Source organism: Chiloscyllium punctatum, chromosome 42 (assembly GCF_047496795.1).
Source record: "Chiloscyllium punctatum isolate Juve2018m chromosome 42, sChiPun1.3, whole genome shotgun sequence".
In the NCBI taxonomy this organism is placed as follows: domain Eukaryota; kingdom Metazoa; phylum Chordata; class Chondrichthyes; order Orectolobiformes; family Hemiscylliidae; genus Chiloscyllium; species Chiloscyllium punctatum.
The window spans coordinates 18,896,496-18,916,831 of record NC_092780.1 but is presented as its reverse complement, the minus strand read 5'-3'; the positions used below and the strand labels follow the sequence as shown (position 1 = coordinate 18,916,831).

Below are 20,336 nucleotides of genomic sequence, written 5' to 3'. Positions count from 1 at the left end.
CTCAATGAAATGTGGCTCCCAGAAATGTTGTCTGAGATCTCTCATTTTCCTAACTGACTTGAGTAACAGGTAATCAGCAAGGCTTGCAGGGGAGAAGCAACCTGCGAATGGAGGGGCAGCTCGTCGCCATTTCATCCCATTCTGTTTACGCTGGTGACTTTTCTCTGATTATTCACCCGTGAGTAGATTGTCCTGGGTGATTTGGGGGTGTCCCAGGATAGATTTGCCCCCTGCCCCCTGTGTATTTCAGGTGTTGGTCTGGAATGAACAGCAAGTAAGAGTTCAGCACATCACATTTTGGGAGTTCTAGATAAATGGAGGGTAGCAGTGGAATGCTTAAAGAAGGAGCAGGAGAAAGTGTAGCTGGTGCTGGAGTTGGCAATAGGCTTCCAGGATATTCAGAGAAGTTGGGACTTGCCTCTTTTTCTTTGCAGCACAGGAAACCAGCAATTTGCCTTTAGTACTTCTCAAAAGTGCTTCTCAAAAGTTTAATTTCAAAAATGGGCATTGAACTAAAGGAGGAGAGGTTGGGACTGCTTAATTGTTCATCCGAATGTTCCTCTGACAGTGCAGCACTCTCTCCAAACCACGCAGGAGTGTTAGCCTTGAATTGTGTACCCCGGTCCTGGAGTGGGATTTGAATCCACAGCCTTGCACTTCAGAGGTAAACATACTACTAACTGGCCACATTGGGATTGGAAGTGCTGTCTGCATAAGGCAGCAGCACAAGTCTTTGAGGCTGGCATGAGCAATGAGGGAGATTCTGGTGAATTAAGGTAGGCGTACAAAACTGAGCTCAGAATATGTTAGTACCAAGATGGCAGGGGAGAGATTTTGCAGTATTCTGTGGTCAGGAGAACAACATTAGAATTCTTATCAAGAGTAGATCAACCACTAGGAGCTGGGGAGTGTGATAATAGTGGGTCCATTCAAAAGATTTTGGGGGGGGGGGGGCGGCGTGGGAGAGTATTAGTGGTGCAGATAAGATTTCTTCAAAGTATGCCCTATACCAGAGGCAATTGGTGACAGTTTAAGCCTCAGGTGAGGGGAATTGTTGAGAAGGAGAGTCCTTCATAGAAACCTCAGCCAGTGCAGATTGAACCCACACTGTTGGCATTACTCCGCATCACAAATCAGCCACCCAGCCCACTGAGCTAACCAATGCCCAGAGTTTAGATGAGACTATGACTCAAAACACATTACAAAGTGGGATCCATTGGAAAGCATCCCCTCTCTCCAAACCAATAGTGTTTTTTAAAGCACCGCATCTCTCTCTCTTGCTTTTATAGAACCTGCTCAGCCTTGAATGGACTTTGATCATCAAGCTTGAAGGTGTAAGCCATTCACACAAACCCAATAAAAGCTACATTCTAAGCGATTACCAAGAACAAGCTTAAATTGTTTGCATTTTCAGTGCCTTCTGAACAAGTACAGTCAGTTCTGCTATAATGTAAATTGGCTGTAGCACGATTGAAGAGTTTTTGTAGAGCACGAACTTTCCTTACCTGTATTGGATATAATGTGGTTCCAGCCCCATTGGTTTAAATGGTGCTGCTATTAAGCGATTTTCTTATACTATGGGATCGCATGGCAAGGGAACTATCACGTTATATCAGGACAGACTGTACTGATGATGCCCCTGTTAGAATCTGGGTGGAATCCTCATTGCTTGAGGCAAGTGTTTGATGTTTACAGGAACTATATTGATAGGAAAGAGCAGCATCTTTTAGAGAGGTTTAAATATGACTGAAAACGTGGAAGAGTCAAGATGGAAAAATTGACAGAGGTAGATGCATCAGGCACAGTTACAGGAGGTACGTATGACACAGGAAATGTGTACTTTGGCAAAATTTTTAAATAAAGTAGACTAAGATTGAAACAAAAATACACATTTGAAAGAAATAATAAAGGAAACTGTTATAAAAGGCCTGACTGAGTTCACTTGCGCATTTCTTGTCAAAGCTTTTCTGTACATTAGCAATTAAAAGAGCCATAATACACTATCTGAGTTGATAATATTTTGATACAGTCGAATCATTTCAAAACCAGTCTGTGGTGAATAGTGTTAGAATACAATGCAGCTTAGTTAAGGAAGGTGCTGTTGAAGTAGAACAACAGTGTGTTTTTTGTCATATATATGAATGATTTGGACGTGAACATAATTAGTAAGTTTGCAGCTGATGCCAAAATTGGAGGTGTAGTGGACAGCAAAGAAGGTTACCTCCGAGTACAACAGGATCTTGATCAGATGGACCAATAGGCCGAGGAGTGGCAGATGGAGTTTAATTTAGATAAATGTGAGGTGCTGCATTTTGGAAAGGCAAATAAGGATAGGATTTATACATTTTAATGATAAGGTTCTGGGGCATATTGCTGAATGAAGAGACCTTGAGTGCATGTTCAAAATTCTTTGAAAGTGGAATCTCAGGCAGATAGGATAGTGAAGAAGGCATTTGGTATGTTTTCCTTTATTGGTCAGAGCATTGAGTACAGTAGTTGGGAGGTCATGTTGCAACTGTACAAGACATTGGCCACTTTTGGAATATTGTGTGCACTTCTGGTCTCCCTCCTATAGGAAGAATGTTGTGAAACTTGAAAGGGTTCAAAAAAGATTTACAAGGATGTTGCTAGGGATGGAGGGTTTCAACTGCATGGAGAGGCTGATAAGGTTGGGGCTGTTTTCCCTGGAGCATCGGAGGCTGAGAGGTAACCTTATAGAGATTTATAAAATTGAGGGGCATTGATAGCGTAAATAGACAAGGGTTTTTCCCTGTGGTGAGGGAGTCCAGAACTAGAGAGCATAGGTTTAGGGTGAGAGGGGGTAGATTTTTAAAGGGACTGAGGGGGCAATCTGCTCACAGAGGGTGGTGTGTGTATGGACTGAGCTGCCAGAGGAAATGGTGGAGGCTGGTACAATTACAGTATTTAAAAGGTATCTGGGTGGGCATATGAATAGGAAAGGTTTAGAGGGAGATGGGCCAAGTGTTGGCAAATGGCACTCAATTAATTTAGGATATGTGGTCAGCATGGACGAATTGGATTGAAGGGTCTGTTTCTGTGCTGTACATGTCTGACTCTCTCAACCTAAGTGAGTTATAATCGCAAGAGTAATACAGATTAGATGACTTAGAGTGGAAACAGGCCCTTCGGCCCAACAAGCCCACACCAACCCTCCGAAGAGCCACCCACCCAGACCATTCCCCTACATTTACCCCTTCATTTAACACGATGGGCATTTTAGCATGGCCAATTCACCTAACCTGCACATTTTTGGACTGTGGGAGGAAACCGAGCACCTGGAGGAAACCCACACAGACACTGGCAGAATGTGCAAACTCCACACAGTCAGTCGCCTGAGGCGGGAATTGAACCCAGGTCTCTGGCGCTATGAGGCAGCAGTGCGAACCAACAGTTGATGAAAACTGTTCAGCCTGTCCTTGTTGATCAATCTGTTAAGGGTCTAATTGTGTTTCCCTCCCACCACACCTCAGCCAACTGTTTCTTAAATTACTCCAGTTTTTAATCTCCTATAACCTACCTCGATTCTGTTTCAAGTGGTGATCTTCTTTTGACAAAGAAATATCTCCATTTCTCTCTTTGGAAGTTTCAATTTCAGACATTTGAATTTTCAAGTTTGATCTAAAGCAAATTGATTTTTTTTTGCTGTCATGATGTCACCCATGCAGGAGCCAAAACCAATTTGAGGAGGGAGCCATTACATTTATTACCAGCCTAACACAAGACAAATGAACCAATTACGACAAAAGTCACGCCATCAGCTAAAATGGAACTGAGTTAATCATGACATCGTCAAAAAGCTGACATTCATTACTAAACTGAATCTCAAATGGTTGAGTACAATCCTAACCAGTTAGGAAGAAGATTCAAAATTAAAACCAAATGCAGGTCATTCTGTTATAATGTGCGTTTTGTCAACGCGAATTGGCTGCAATGCGATTGACGCATAGGGGTCATTGTTTCTAAAGTGCAAAATTGTAAAATGTGTGTTGATTATAACGCAGTTACATCGCCAACACTTTAAATGCTATTTTTATTGCACAATTTTTATATAGCTCAGGGTCACACAAGAACGCAACCATCACATTATAGACTGTATCGTTTTTAAAGAAGTCTTAAATTCCACTTTTATATAAAAAATACTTGCTGGGACTCAAATTCTAAATCAAAGATTACATTTGTGCTATCTTTGAATATGTTGAGAACCCTTTTGCCCACAAAGACATCATACCTCCCCCACTCCCCCCCAAATAATTGCCTGATTTCATCTTTGCTTTAGTCCCTCTGCTGATGAAACCCCGTTGCTGGTATATTCGAATGTGACTGTTTTAATGTACTTCTGGCCAACATCCAAATTCTTTCTTTCTGTAAACTTGAGCTCATCCAAAACTCTGCTCTCTGTGTCCTAACTTGCACCAAGCTCCTTTCATCCATCACCTTGTGCTGCCAATTATGCAATGCTATAAACTTCTTAGCCTTGTTCTCAAATCTCACTGTGATCTTGCCCCTCTCTATCTCTGTAATCTTCTCCAGCACCAAGTAATCTTGCATTGCTCTGCAATACCTACAATTTAAAGTGCTCCACCATTGATGGTTGTGCCTTCAATTGTGAGACAAAAGCTTCAAAAACGCCTTTTCTAAATCCCTCTACGTCTCATCTCCCTTTAATCTTCACAACACTCCTTCAGACCTCCTCTTTGACTGATGTTTTTGGTCATCTGCTTTAATATATCCTTTTGTGGCTCAAATTTTAGTTTATAAGGTTCCTGTGCAGCATCTCCAAACTCTTTATTAAATTTAAAGCTGGTACATAAATACAAATTATTGTTGTGGTCTTACGCCCCCTTCACATGATCTGGTCCAAAATCAAATGGAATCCACTTCCAGATACTTTGTATAAACATCTTGAAGAGAAATTTTACAAAATGGCACTTACTAGGAACAGATCTTAGGAATTTCACTGCACGTTCCCCAGATTTTCTATCCACTAATATGTGTCAGTCAATTGTAACGTGTACACAAAATGAGCTGAGTGACAGGAAACCGAGAAATAATGGTCAATGGATATTTTTTGAACTGGATGAATGTTTGTAATGAAATTCCCCAAGGGGTGATAATGGGACCCTTTGTAACCCCTGCTATATATTAAGGATCTGGATCTTGGTGCACAGGGGACAAAAACATGGAATAATTGTAAGGAGGAGCGTGTAGAACTCCTGATGACATGGACAATTTGGTGAAGTGGGGAGATAGGTGGCAAATGAGTTTCAAAGCACAGAAGTGTGAAATGATGCATTTTGGTAAAAGGAACATTGAAAGGCAATATAAAGTTGGGGGTAGAATTCGAAAGGAGGTGTAGCAGCCAAGGGACCTGGGTGTACATGAGCGCAGATCACAAAAAGTGGCAAAATAAGTGGAGAGTTGTAAATAAAATATGATATCCTTGGCATTATTAACAGGAGAATAGGTTACAAAATTAAGGAGGTGATGTTGAACCTGTATAAGACACTTGTTAGACCTCCACTGGAGTACTGTGTGCAGTGTGGTCACCAAACTATTGGAAGGATGTGAATACATTGGACAGAGAGCACAAAAGTAGTTTATAGGAATGGTTTCAGTGTTAGGGAACTTTAGTTATGAGGAAAGATTGAAGTTCTTCTTGAAAAGAAGAAGGCTGAGCTGCGAGTTGATAAAGTTTTCAGAATTGTGAGCAGGCTGACAAGAGTATATAGGGAGAAACTTACCGCTTGGGAAAGGAACAAGAACAAGGGGGCATAGATTTAAAGTGACCTCCAAAAGAAGCAAGGGTGAAGTTAGTAAAAACATTTTCAGTCAGCAGCAAGTCCGGATCTGGAATGGTGGAGGTGTATGGTGGAGGCAGGTTCAATGAAGCATTCAAGAGGGCATTGGATAATTATTTGGAGAGAAATAGTGTGTAAGCTTATGCAAAAACAGGAAGTTGGCACCAGTTAAATGAGCATAATTATCGGGCTTGTGCAAGCACGATGGGCCAAATGGCATCCTGCTGTGACTTATGCCTGAATTCCCAGTTTGAGTTTCCAGTAATCAAGGAAGTGAATTCCTCACTGGAATTACAGCTTTCTAAACTTAAATGCTTCTATTTACATTGATTAGAATATTCTTACAATGTGTTCAAGATGTTATAGCACACCTCTGGAGCAGATGGGACTTAAACTTGGGCTTCCTGGCTCAGAGGTAGGGACATTACCCACTGCACCACAAGAGCCTTTGCTATTTCTGTTACAAACAGAATGGAGAACGTCACTTCCGCCCCTCACAATTCCTCATGCACCACATGTAACATCACTTCCGCCCCTCACATCATCGCTGATGTCACACGCTCAGTGACCTCCGCCCCACCCCCCACCCCCACTGCTGTGTTCGCCACCACTTCCAACGCCACTCACCTGCGTTCTGCTGGCATGCCCCCCACAGATCCCACAGTCACTATCCCCACCCCCCAGAACCCTGAGGGGAACACCACCCCTGGTCATGACTCCACCCCCATTCCCCCCACCACCATGCCCACTCCAGTTACAGGCTCCGCTCCTACTCCCAGCCCCACACCCACACCAGGCCCTAACTCTCAGCCCTGCCGAGTTTTCACCATCCCTCCAGACCTCCCCCTCACTGAGGACGAACGATAAGTCCTCAGCAAAGGAATCCCCTTCATTCCCCTCCGCCCATGCATCAATGAATTTAATACACGCTGTGATGTCAAACACTTCTTCCGTCGTCTCCGCCTCCGAGCTTACTTTTACAATCCAGACCCCCGTCCACCTTCCGAGGACCCCTTCACCTGCCTCCAACACACTCCATCCACCTGGACACCCTATATACTGGCCTATTACCTGCCCTCGACCTCTTCATTTCCAACTGCCGCCGGGACATTTAACTGCCTCAACCTGTCTACCACCCCTCCCCCATCCGCAACCTCTCACCCTCACAACGCACAGCCCTCCACTCCCTCTGCTGCAATCCCGAACTCACCATCAAACCAGCAGATAAAAGGGGCGCAGTGGTAGTCTGGCAGACTGATCTCTACACTGCTGAAGCCAGACGCCAACTCGAGGACACCTCCTCCTAACACCCCCTCGACCATGACCCCACCCCCCCATCACCAAACCATCATCTCCCAGACCATACAGAACCTCATCACCTCAGGAGATCTCCCACCCACAGCTTCCAACCTCATAGTCCAGGAACCCCGCACTGCCCAGTTCTACCTCCTTCCCAAGATCCACAAGCTTGAGCACCCTGGCTGACCCATTGTCTCAGCCTGCTCCTGCCCCACTGAACTAATCTCTACCTACCTTGACACTGTCCTATCCCCACTAGTCCAGGAATGCCTCACATACGTTCGAGACATCACCCCTGCCCTACCTCCTCCAAGACTTCCATTTCCCCGGGCCCCAACGCCTCATCTTCACCATGGATATCCAATCCCTCTACACCTCCATCCGCCATGACCAGGGCCTCCAAGCTCTCCGTTTCTTCCTCTCCCGACGTCCCCAACAGTACCCTTCCACCGACACTCTCATTCGTTTGGCCGAACTGGTCCTCACCCTTAACAATTTCTCCTTCGAATCCTCCCACTTCCTCCAGACCAAACGGGGTAGCCATGGACACCCGTATGGACCCCAACTATGCCTGTCTCTTTGTTGGCTACGTAGAACAGTCCATCTTCAATAGATACACCGGCACCACTCCCCACTTCTTCCTCTACTACATTGATGACTGCATTGGTGCCACCTTGTGCTCCCGCGCCGATGTTGAGTAATTCATCAACTTCACCAACACATTCCACCCTGACCTTAAATTTACCGAGACCATCTCTGACACCTCCCTCCCTTTCCTGGACCTCTCCATCTCCATTAATGACGACTGACTTGACACCGACATTTTTTACAAACCCACCGACTCCCACAGCTACCTGGATTCCACCTTGTCCCACCCTACCTCCTGCAAAAATGCCATCCCATATTCCCAATTCCTCCGCCTCCGCTGTATCTGCTCCCAGGAGGACCAGTTCCACCACAGAACACACCAGATGGCCTCCTTCTTTAGAGACTGCAATTTCCCTTCCCACGTGATCAATAATGCCCTCCAACGCATCTCGTCCACATCCCGCACTTCTGCCCTCAGACCCCACTCCTCCAACCATAACAAGGACAGAACCCCCCTGGTGCTCACCTTCCACCCTACCAACCTTCGCATAAACCAAATCATCATCTGCCGACATTTCCACCACCTCCAAATGGACCCCACCACCAGGGATATATTTCCCTCCCCACCCCTTTCCGCCTTCCACAAAGACCGTTCCCTCCGTGACTATTTGGTCAAGTCCAAGTCCATGCCCCCCTGTCCCTGACAGCCCACCCTCCTGTCCTGGCACCTTCCCCTGCCACCGCAGGAATTGCAAAACCTGCGCCCACACCTCCTCCCTCCCCTCCATCCAAGGCCCCAAAGGAGCCTTCCACATCCATCAAATTTTTACCTGCACGTCCACCAATATCATTTATTGTATCCGTCACTCCCGATGCGGTCTCCTCTACATTGGGGAGACTGGATGTCTCCTAGCAGAGCGCTTGAGGGAACATCTTTAGGACACCCACACCACCCTGTGGCCCAACATTTCAACTCCCCCTCCCGCTCAGCCGAGGACATGGAGGTCCTGGGCCTCCTTCACCGTCGTTCCCTCACCACCTGATGCCTGGAGGAAGAATGCCTCATCTTCCGCCTTGAAACCCTTCAACCCCAGGGCATCAATGTGGACTTCAACAGTTTCCTCATTTCCCCTTCCCCCAAATCACCCCAGTTCCAAACTTCCAGCTCAGCGCTGTCCCTATGACTTTTCCTACCTGCCTATCTTTCTTTCCACCTATCCACTCCACCATCCTCTCTGACCTATCACCTTCATTCCACCCCCATTCACCCATTTACTCTTTGCTACCTTCCCCCACCCTCCTCCCCAACCTATCACCTTCATCCCCATCCCCACTCACCTATTGTACTCTATGCTACTTTCTTCCCACCCTCCTCTCATTTATCTCTCCACCCTTCAGGCACTCTGCCTGTATTTCTGATGAAGGGCTTTTGCCCGAAACGTCGATTTTTCCTGCTCCTCAGATGCTGCCTGAACTGCTGTGCTTTTCCAGCACCACTCTATTCTGGGACTAGGTGGATTTGCCAATCCACACAGACACTCCCTTATTTTGTCAAATGCCAGTTCCACAGGCAACAAACAGAAAGAACTATGGATGAGAGAATTTTATATAGGGACTGTTGATGCTTCATATTTTCTTTGCTGTGCTTCAATCAGCTTCTGTTTGATTTCACGAAAAGTGAGGTGGAAATTTTATTGAACTGACTATTATGTGCCACTTTCATGAATGCATGTTTCAGTTAAACGCTCACCTCTATGTGCAGTTTGGGGCCCACATGCTCAGAGCCGAATGCAGAAGGCAATTGATTCTTTGGTATTCACTACCAGAGGAAGGCATTGAGGGCAAAACATTGTGTTTTTCAGGATGGAGGTAGATATAGCTCCCGTGGCTAAAGGAATATGGGGGTAGGGTGGGATTAGCTTATGGAGCTCAACGATCTGTGATCAAATGGTGGAGCAGGCTGGAAGGGTCAACTGGTCTCCTCCTGCTTCTATCTCCTGTATTTCCATGCTGTGTTCCATCTGCCAATGTATCTGGGGGATGGACTGGGGGGAAATCCCGATCAACTGGTGCATTAACTGTTACAGTGCTGCCCAGTCTACAGCCAAAAGCCACTTATGGAGTGCAGAACCTAGTGCTTGGGAACACGCAGAAGATTCAGTCAGAGCAGGAATCAGCAGTGCAATGTGGAGACTTCATAATCTGCCAGTTTCCATTAGGAACTGACTATGGTTTTGCCATCTTGGGATTTGTGTGCAATATTGTCCATTTTCCTAGCAGTGCTGTTTAATACATGGGTGTACCAATTAATACACTGCAATTGAGCAGTACTCTTACAAAGTTTCATTATGGAAGATAGACTTGCCAAGATATTCACTTTGTTAAGCTAGTGTTTGACTTGATTTATAATACTCGTTATAATGTAATATTTCAAATTTCTTCAGAACAAGGCAACAACATTTGAGTGACACCTGTGGATGTTAATTTGAGTTATTGGAACAGGAACTTTTAGACCATGAAATAAAATCCATGGTTCAATTCTGATAAATTGTTCTATTTAAGTAGTTTTTCAGATATGTTCTGCTCACATTAGAATTGCCTAAAACTCCTAAGGGCATATGAAGTCTATTAATTAGTCACAATTCACATAAGCCTACAATTTTCAGTGTTCTGTCCAGTCACTCCATTTGGTGCTTGGTTCCACAGATTAAGTTTTCCAATAAATCATCCATATTTAGCCATTTAAAACTTAAAGTATGAATATTAGCATGATTTTCTATTTATTTCTTGTTAGTGCTTTTCAGTTTTAGTCCATTATGATTTGGTGTATGACTTTGGTATTAATGACCGTGTTATCTCTCGGCTATCGAATACAACTAATCAACATCATGTTTGAGAGGCACCCGTAGACTTGGGGTTTTTTATCAAGGGTGGATATGACATTTGCTGAAAGAACAGCTATTGACTAGCTTGACACCTTGTCCCAAGATCCCTGCACATGTTGCTGTTAAGGTGGTTGCTGAAAAGCTTTAAGGAGGGGTTTTGTGGTGGTGGTCCCTTTTGAATGATTTCTCCTGCTTTCATATCGAGTACTGTTCAGTCCCCATTCTGCCAGAAAAGTCCAGTTAGAATATAGCAACTCCACAGAGCAGAAGGTTTTATCTGCACCACACGGCTCAGTGATAATGACATTAGTATTGCTTGACCTGTTCGCGTTTGTGTAATTTATAGGTTGTTGCTTCTGATGATATTGACTATTCTAATACCTCACCAAAACATCCATTTTGTGCATGTTGACAATGGGCATTGACAGGCTATTAATCTGTGTGTACATCACAAGCTCACCTTGGCTGTTTTATGTGCACTGTGGAACTACGCTATGGATACGAGTGGGAAATGGAAATTCTCATGGAGTTTCTTTTCTCACTGGTCCAAGGCCTTCTCTGATAAACGAGGAGAAAGTGAGGACTGCAGATGCTGGAGATCAGAGCTGAAAATGTGTTGCTGGAAAGGATTCCTGAAGAAGGGCTGATGCCCGAAACGTCGATTCTCCTGTTCCTTGGATGCTGCCTGACCTGCTGCGCTTTTCCAGCAACACATTTTCAGCTTCTCTGATAAGCCCAAATCTATTGAGATAAACTATCTTTGCTGATTGGACCATGTTCCCTACAGAATGGTTTGGTACAGTAGCACCCACAATCTGTTAACATTGCAAGGTATGCCTCCACGCTGTAACCCTGGGACCCATGCATCATCCACGAGGAGCTATTGCTTTCTTCTGGACCATGTATCATTTTTATTTGCTGACATGAAAATGGCATCATTCTGTACCCAGGGCCAGGTGCTGACAGTTTAAAAAAAATCAACATTTACATCAAAGCAATAAACTGAGGAGATCAGGGACATGCCCATTAGTGTCAGTCGGTGATTGATGACTCCATTTAACAAAGTTACTCTCCCTTGGTGCTCAGAGCTTCCAAAAAGCATTGTGCATTTGAGGCCACATTGTTAAACAAAGACCTGTTGGTTAATGCAGTTCAATTATTTAACCCTTGGGACATCTGCCTTTAGACTGCCCTTTCAGGGGGAAATGTATTAACTAGCTTATTTATATACAATTTTGCACACACAGGTAAATGGAAATTCTGATCTCTGCTTCTCTAATATTACTCACCAGAGGTTGTCACAAACACCCACTGACCATACACATGTAATGTGACTTACCACATTACAATGTGTACATAGTGGCCATGTCCAGTTATCCAATCACACTCATTGTCTAAAGTTCCACCCAGAGAATGACCCTGCGGCTGAGCTATTGTTGGCTGTGGGAATCCATTAGTTGTTCCCCAGGTGATGCCTTAAAAATGGGATGACAACTTTGGAAAAATGTGGAAGCAAAGCACTCGGACATGGATCCAATTCTTTGATGAGAGTAAATATGATTGCTTCCTCTGATTAGCCATTTCTTAGAAATAACATTGCATTATAGTTTCTTTTAATAACTAGTGAGAAATTCTACAGTCTCTTCTGTTGTAAAGTCTTGTCTGTGCCAATATTCTCTCTTGCTACTAAAGCCCTTGTGGGGTTCTGCTCACACAGCCGCTCATACTGACCAGTCTCTTATCCAGGGGACCACTCTTTCTGTCATGGATTAGATTTAACATTGAGTGTTGACCGATGACTCTGACTCTGCAGCTGAATCCACAGACACTCTCCCACTGGCACCTTCTGGGCACCAATGGAGCGAGTGCTGCATGTCAGGGGTGCCATCTTGATCTGAGATGTTAAGGACTTGTCTGCCCCACCATAAGGATCTAATGATGACCATGAAGCTATTGGCAGTTGTCAGAAAAATCTATCTGTGCTCATAAATGTCCTTCATGGAAGGAGACTGTCCTGCTTGCCTGGTCTGACCTACTTGTGATTCCAGACCCGCAATAATGTGATGACTCTTAACTGTCCTGAAGCAAGTTAAGCATGGACAATAAATGTTGGCTTGACCAATGCCCATGTCCTGTGAATGATTTTTTTAAAAATGAGCTAAGATCTAATGGAATGGCAGAAGCAAGTCCAGGGACTAAGTGACCTAGTGCTGTTCCTAATTCTTGTGATTGTATGTTACATCAAGAATATTCATCTCTGTCATGCTGAAAATTTTCTTAAAGTAATTTGACCCCTAAGTCCGTGGTTATGTGGATTGGTTGTATCAGCTACACTTCGAGCAGCTATTTCTCCAAAGTAACAGCTGTGTATTACTCTATTTACATTGTGAAAGTGAGGACTACAATTTTAACAAAAGTGAAACAAAACTCAAGAGTGCCCGAATGAATCTTTTAAACATAATTAAAAGCCAGAAATTTGAAAGAAAACAAAAAGTTCTGGAAAAGCACAGACGCTTTGTCAACATCTGTAAATAAAAAGTTACATTTCAAGTTGTACTCAGAACAAATGCAAAAGGATGCGCATCCGAACTGTTGACTTACAGGTGAATGCAGACTGAGGCTTTTATTCTGATGACCAGTTTCTAGGCCCAGGTGATCTGCTGTATTGTCTTATTTAATGATAACCACTTTTTAGTGTTACTGATTAAACCTACATAGACTTCTGCATTCAAAGTTATATTGCCATGAGGCCTATTATAAAATATCAAATCCATTTTCTGCCACTCTTCATTACTTGTGTGTTTTTTTTTATTGTTTTTGGGATGTGAATATTGCTGACACAGACAATGATAATTGCCCATCACTATGATCCCTCAAGAAGGTAGCTGTGAGGGAGGACAAAAAACACAGACCCCCAGTGGTGTTCCTGCCCTAGGCTCCTGTTATTGTGCCTTGATATACCTCCTATCCTGTGCCCTAGTTACAAACCACCTTGAAATGGTGCAATCCCTGAAGTATCGATACATCTGTAGTGTATTTTTCTGTAGCAGGTTAGATGACATTCCTATGTCATTTCTGTGGGCAGTTAAGATTCAGCAACATCACTGTGTGGACCTGGAGCCACCTGTAGGCCAGACTGGTTGAAAAATGTGATATCGTTCCCTGAAAGGTGGCAAATACCAGAAACTTTCTCTTATTTTTGTGCACACGTTGAACAAATGATTTTCTTTCTATAGGTGGCAAGACTGTGGGGAATGCAAAAGAACCGACCAGCCATGAACTATGATAAACTTAGCCGTTCACTTCGCTACTATTATGAGAAGGGGATCATGCAAAAGGTAAGTTCAATGTAATTATTAAAGTGATCATTTTATTGTGACTAGCAGCCACATCAAATCAGACGATTTTCTTTTGTAAAGATTAAACTGAGCCCCCACCCAATAAACCTTTGCATAAATTGCGTGACCAGCCTCCTGACTCCCTGCCAATCAACTAACTCTCTAACTATGCACATCTCCTGATCACATTCCTTATTTCAGACTTTAACACACTTCCTTTTACCCAACATTGGATAAGACTGCAACTTCCAAAAGCCATGTCATAGACACACTCCAATCCAGACAGGAATGCAACCACTGGGTCCAAAGTTTCAGTTTCAGTTCTACAGTTGAATCTAATAGAATTCCTAGTGGCGAAAGAGGCCATTTGGCCTATAGAGTCTGCATCAACCCTCCGAAAAGCATCACATCCAGACCCAGGCCCCTACCCTATTCCTGTAAACTGTGTTTCTCATAGCTAATCCACCCAACCTGGACACTATGGGACAATTTACCAATGCTGATCCATCTAACCTGCACGTCTTTTGGGAGGAAACTTAAGCACCCAACAGAAACCCCTACAGACACTGGGAGAACGTGCAAACTTCATATAAACAGTTGTCTGCGGCTGGAATTGAATCCTGTTCCCAGGCGCTGTGAGGCAGCAGTGCTAACCACTGAGCCACTGTGCCGCCTGAAACCAACTCCCCAATTCATATTAAGTAAAATTCCGCAAGGGTCAGCTTAGATTGTGATAGGGATGCAGCGGGATTGCCAATTGATCAACCTTGTCAAGGTGGGATGGGGTGGGAGAGAGCATAATGGGCAGGGAAGCTGTTGGAATGAATGTCTCCAGGAAAGTGAGAGTGCGTGCTTTGGGAGCAAGAGTAGACCATTTTACCTCACAAGCCAGCTCTGTATTGTAATAACATCATGGCTGATTTGATCTTGGCTTCAACTCTGCTTCTTTGTTAGCCTCCTATAATCCTTAACTCACCTATTGATCAAAACTCAATTTAACTCAGCCTTAAAATAATTTAATGTCCAAGTCTTCACTGCTCTCTGAGGAAGGGAATTCCACTGACTAATGGCCCCTTGGAAGGGGTGGGGAAATTTCTCCTGAGTCTTAACTGCGAGACCCAAACTGTATCAGAATCAAAAAGCATGGCGCTGGAAAAGCACAACAGGTCAGGCAGCATCCGAGGAGCAGAAGAGTTGACATTTCAGGTATAAGCTTTTTGACTCTGATCTCCAGAATCTGCAGTCCCCATATTTCCTCCCAAACTGTATCACCCCATTCTCACCTCATGTATTTCAATAAGATCACCTTTCGTATTTAGACTAGATGACGATTCCCTTTGGCCCAACAAGTCCGTACCGACCCTCCGAAGAGTAACCCACCCAGTCCTCTCTGACGAATGCACCTAACACTATATGAGCAATTTAGAATGGCCAATTCACCTGACCTCCACATCTTTGGACTATGGGAGGAAACCGGAGCACCCGGAGGAAACCCACAGGGAGAATGTGCAAACTCCACACATACAGTCACCCAAAGCTGGAATTGAACCTGGGACCCTGGTGCTGTGAGGCAGCAGTGCTAACCACTGAGCCACCGTGCTGTCCAATGAGTATAAACCCAACCTGATCAACCTTTCCAAATATGATCCATAACTTTAGGTACAATCTTAAGGAAGCAAACATGTTTTCACCCCTTTTCTTTTAAACTCCTCCCATTCCCATTAAAGTCCAGACTTGATATTATGGAGCCAGAATAGTACGTGACCTGTATGTGGTTAAACTGTAGATTCCCTTGCAATTTTAATCCCTGTCCTCTAGGAATTCTTTGCCCACCAGCTTCCCAAATGATTAGCTGACTGGGTTCAAGAAAAGAAAGTGGAAGCAGTAGGGGAAAGAATAGTTGTTGGCAGGAATGGAAAGTTTGAGTTATGAAGAAAGGCTAGGATGTTTTTCACTGGAGTGCAGGAGGTTGGCAGGTGACCTTATAGAAGTCTATAACATCGTGAAGGGTAGAGATGGAGTTAATGGCAGTTGTCTTTTCCCTAAGATGGGGGGTTTGAAGACTAGGGGGCACATTTTTAAGGTGAGAGGAGAGAGATTTTTAAAAAGACACGAGGGGCAAATGTTTTACACAGAGGATGGTTCGGACATGGAATAAACTTCCTGAAGTAGTGGTGGATATGAATACAATTCTAACATTTTAAAAGGCATTTGGATAAGTACATGAATAGGAAAGGTTTGGAGGGATATGGGCCAGGAACAGGCAGGTGGGACTAGTTTAGTTTGGGATTATGTTCGGCATGGACTGGTTGGACTGAAGGGTTTGTTTCCGTGCTGTACGACTCTGACTTAATGGTGAAGTAAGTGTAGAAAATTGATAGTATGAAGGGAAGTCTTTATTTCCTGCTTACCACGCAATCTATTCTACTGAAAGCTGGATTGAAACTCTGTCTTAATTTGGTATTGTTTTTTAATCAGGGAAGAACACAGTTACATGTTTTCCACACAATTTTCTGGCCCAAGGACTGATCGCATGCTAAAAAATTACAATCTGTCATGAAGGTTGCACTTGGTACTTGGCAGTTCAGGCTTACTTTAAGTCTTGCCTTCCAGTAAGTGACCTGGTGTGGCACTGAGCCACGTTAGATCCTTGCTCTATGCAGTTGTCTAATCCCATCTGAGTCACAATAATTGGCCAAAAGTAATTAGCCAGCCTTGCACTGCTGTTCACAGAGCACTGACGTGCTCAGGAAGTGCAGGGATCAGCTGAAGACAGGAGAGGGTTTTCTATGGTGCCCTCCATAGTCCAATAGCCTGCCAAGATTCATGTGTAAGCTTGCACCTGTTTTATTTTAAAAAGAAGGTTCTGGCAATCGTGGAAAATCAATTACTTCATGAACTGTCAGGGGAGGAGAGGAGAGAACTTGCAAAGAAGTCTGGCACAAACTCTGAATGAGGCATTGTTATCCTCTGTGTACAAAGTAGCTGGGTGCCCTCTGCTGTACTCCAATGACCTTTGTTGTTTGCAGGTGGCTGGCGAGCGATACGTGTACAAGTTCGTCTGTGAACCAGAAGCGCTCTTCTCTTTGGCATTCCCTGACAATCAGCGGCCACTGCTGAAGTCTGAATTTGATCGGCACGTGAATGAAGAAGACACTGTTCCCCTGTCTCATCTGGACGAGAACACCCCCTACATGCCAGATGCTGGCTGCATCAATTCACAGCACTATAACAAAGGATATATGTATTGATCAACAACAAGGAAAATGTTGGGTTTTTAATCTCTCTAATTGCACTGCAATAACTATTAGAAACTGGTAGAAATTATAAGTTAGAATCTGTTGCTTTAAACATACGTATATCAAATAACTGGGGATATAAAGTCGTCCTGTATATGATTTTTAGAGGATTGTTTTGTCTATTTCTTTCTTGCATATGTCTCACCCACCACATATACACATTGTGCAAGATTCTTTCATAGTTTGAGGCACGTCTTTTTTTAAAAATTCATTATTCCCAAATAAGCAGCAAATTGAGCAAACCCCAGCATATATTCTATTTGTTCTTCTCAATTTTTAAAAGAAATCTGCCATATTTATGCATTTTTAATTGAGTTTCATTGCAAGAGTTTTCTTGTAGAAATCTGCCAGAACATTTTCAGAAATACACCCAACATTCAAAGGCTCATGGCTGCTGACTGAACAGATATTCTTCATTTTCTCACTTTGTTTCTCTCTCTCTCTGCAATTGGGACATCTTTGCTTCCTTAGCTCTCTAACGTCTAAGTTCTGTGTCTCATCAGCATTGATTAGAGCCATTTATCAGGCTGGTATTACAGTTGGGGTCTCCAAGTGTAGATTGTGTTTCTGTGCAGCAGAGACTTGTCTGGGAAATAGATATCACAGCTCCCCCAAAAATCTAACGTATTGGACTCTCACCAGAGGATCTAGATTTTAAAAAAGGAATATTGTTATTCTCTAGTTGGTCAAAGAGGAGGGAAAACCTGCTTTGAAAATCCTTAAAACATAAGATGGTTATTGTGGTAAACAACAAAATCTATGGTTGTAATTTGGATGTGAGTTAAGCAAAGTAGAAAATCAACACGTGAGTTCAATGAAACTTCATCTGACTTTAGCAAAATTGAATAGGGGAGTACTGGAAAAGAAGTCCAGAAAAATTCAAAGTGGAACTGCAAAATCCAATATTTACTTGTAAAACAAGCATTATGCATAAAATGCACTAAATCACTTCCTATCAAATACAATTCCGTATTCAAGCCTAATCTTAAATCGAGTCCATGCTCTGACTGATCAGCTTGACTGGCGGTTTGTTTCCTTCACTGCATGTAAAGGTAAACCTAATCTTTGGAACAAACAGACCTTTTTAAAATGGGGAAGTGGATTTCTCTTTGAAATCTGCTTCAGAATCCAGCAGCGTGCAGTATAAATATTGGGCATTTATAACAATAGTGCACAATCCGCATTAAATCTATGGAGAGTGCATGGATTGTGATCTTGTCACTTCTTATTAGGGGTTATCATGTAGCTGCACATTTAGACATTTCATTATTCACTCATTAAGCATGAGTTTGAGATATGGAAGTAAATGATCTGAGTGATGTTATTGAAAGTTACATTACATATCTATCAGCTGGGGAAATAACTTCTCATTCCAGGAATTAGTGGGATCCAGTCAAAAATGTAGATTTTGCTCTCTGTATTTTGAATGAACCATTTTTAAAATAAGTGCGTTCTGTATCTAGTTCCCAGTGAGAACATGCTCATAGCACAAAACCAACAAAACCTTGCACCAGTGAACCATCTCTGAGAGCTGATTGCATTGGAAATGACAACAATGATATTTCTGTGTAATTGGAATTGGCCTGAATATGGATGGAGGTAATTTTTCTCTCAAGTATGCAATGAGGTTTGGAATATACCTCTCCCATAAAATGTAGAGCAGTTGGTGGGAGGAGCTGATAATTGGGTGAGTTGGTATCAAAGAGATACCTGCCCTTTTCCTGCCGTTAGAGAAATTGCATTTCTGCCAAACGTCATGCCCCACCATTCAATGAGGCACTTTGGTGATTTAATCAATGACCACTCAAGGGTGTCATCCACCAGGAGCTGCAATTACTTCAGCGATATTTGAGAAGTGAAGGGGCCAGCCTACCAGAAAGGTAAATCCCTGTCTGTCAATATGTTTGGATGGGGGGTGGTTTGCGCTAATTTGTACAACACCTAGGGCAAGGCATTGGCCTCCAGGAAGCTCTCTCAAACAACCCTGAACTTTGACTGGTGATCCTGCACTTGCCTGATGGGAGGGGAGATCTTGCCCTGGCTTTGTAAATCAACGACTATCAGTGAGTTTTCCAATTAGGTGTGTATTCTATCCAAGGTAGGCCATGGACCTCTCCCCAGGAAAATCTTCCACATTTGGACATTGTCTGTAAGTGGAAAAATTCTAGTTTGGTATTGAAAACAGACAGTACTTAATTCCCCTTAAACACATTTACCTTGATCAGCCTTAAATACAATACATTCCTGGCTGTGGTGGATATGATCATTGCTATCTTGCCAGTGAAGTTTGAGCTCTTGTTTGGCTTAAACCCAAATGGGTTTATCCACCTGCCTGTGCCTGCAGATTTTGGAAGGTAGCATTGCTCATTAAAGAGTTACTCTCAGATTATTTATGTCACCCTTTCTGAATCATAGCTTTGTATTTTCAGCATATGCCCCATGGTAGAAATAAATTAAACATGAAATTGAGAAGTACAAATGGATCATGTACATTGCCCCCAATGAAATTAGTTGATACTTAGAGTAAGGAGCAAAATTCTGAGGAAGAGAGCTCCAGCAGCCTCATAGTGTTAAGTGAAAATGAGGAATAAATGCCTGGCCAGCCAGCTTTAGAGTCTGTACCAGGTTGAAGGCTTGCTTAAGTCTTTTATTTACTCACAGGTATTAAGGCTCATCATGTTAGTGTGGAGGTGGCATAATATCAGTGAAGTGATTATTAAACAGTGTGTAGAGTACTGGATGTCTTTCTGGCAGAGGAATGGTTAAAGCTACCTCTTGTGTTGACCAATTAATATAATGATGTGTAAAATATTTGCAATGTATTTTAGGTTCACTACTTCAGGCATAGAAATGTACTAATCGCTCTTGGCCTGTCCCGTGATGGCCACATTAGTTTAAACTAAGCTGGTCAATTGTTGCTTTCGTCCTGTTTCCTTAAGACACTCAGTTGGTCTGAAGGAAAAGTGGCCCAGTGTGGTCACAGGCTTTTCAGTGTAGTCATGAGCCATAACTTTTGCTGATATTTGTAGGAATGAGAACTTTGCAAGGAAGCATGGTATTTATAATGCACGGTTAAACAAATTTTATTCCTCGACTGACATTGCCATT

At 43.3% G+C, this 20,336-nt stretch overlaps 1 protein-coding gene across 4 annotated transcripts in view; it reads left to right on the top strand.

Moving 5' to 3' along the window:
* etv4 (ETS variant transcription factor 4) overlaps positions 1-17,333 on the top strand; it is a 106,603-nt gene extending 89,270 nt beyond the window's left edge. For all 4 annotated transcript variants that reach the window (XM_072561578.1, XM_072561575.1, XM_072561576.1 and 1 more), the window contains 2 exons: positions 13,828-13,929; positions 16,959-17,333. In XM_072561578.1, coding sequence (XP_072417679.1) covers positions 13,828-13,929; positions 16,959-17,180 — 324 coding nt within the window. In that variant the 3' untranslated portion in view covers positions 17,181-17,333. The remainder of the gene's footprint in view (positions 1-13,827; positions 13,930-16,958) is intronic.
* Positions 17,334-20,336: the final 3,003 nt, after the last annotated feature.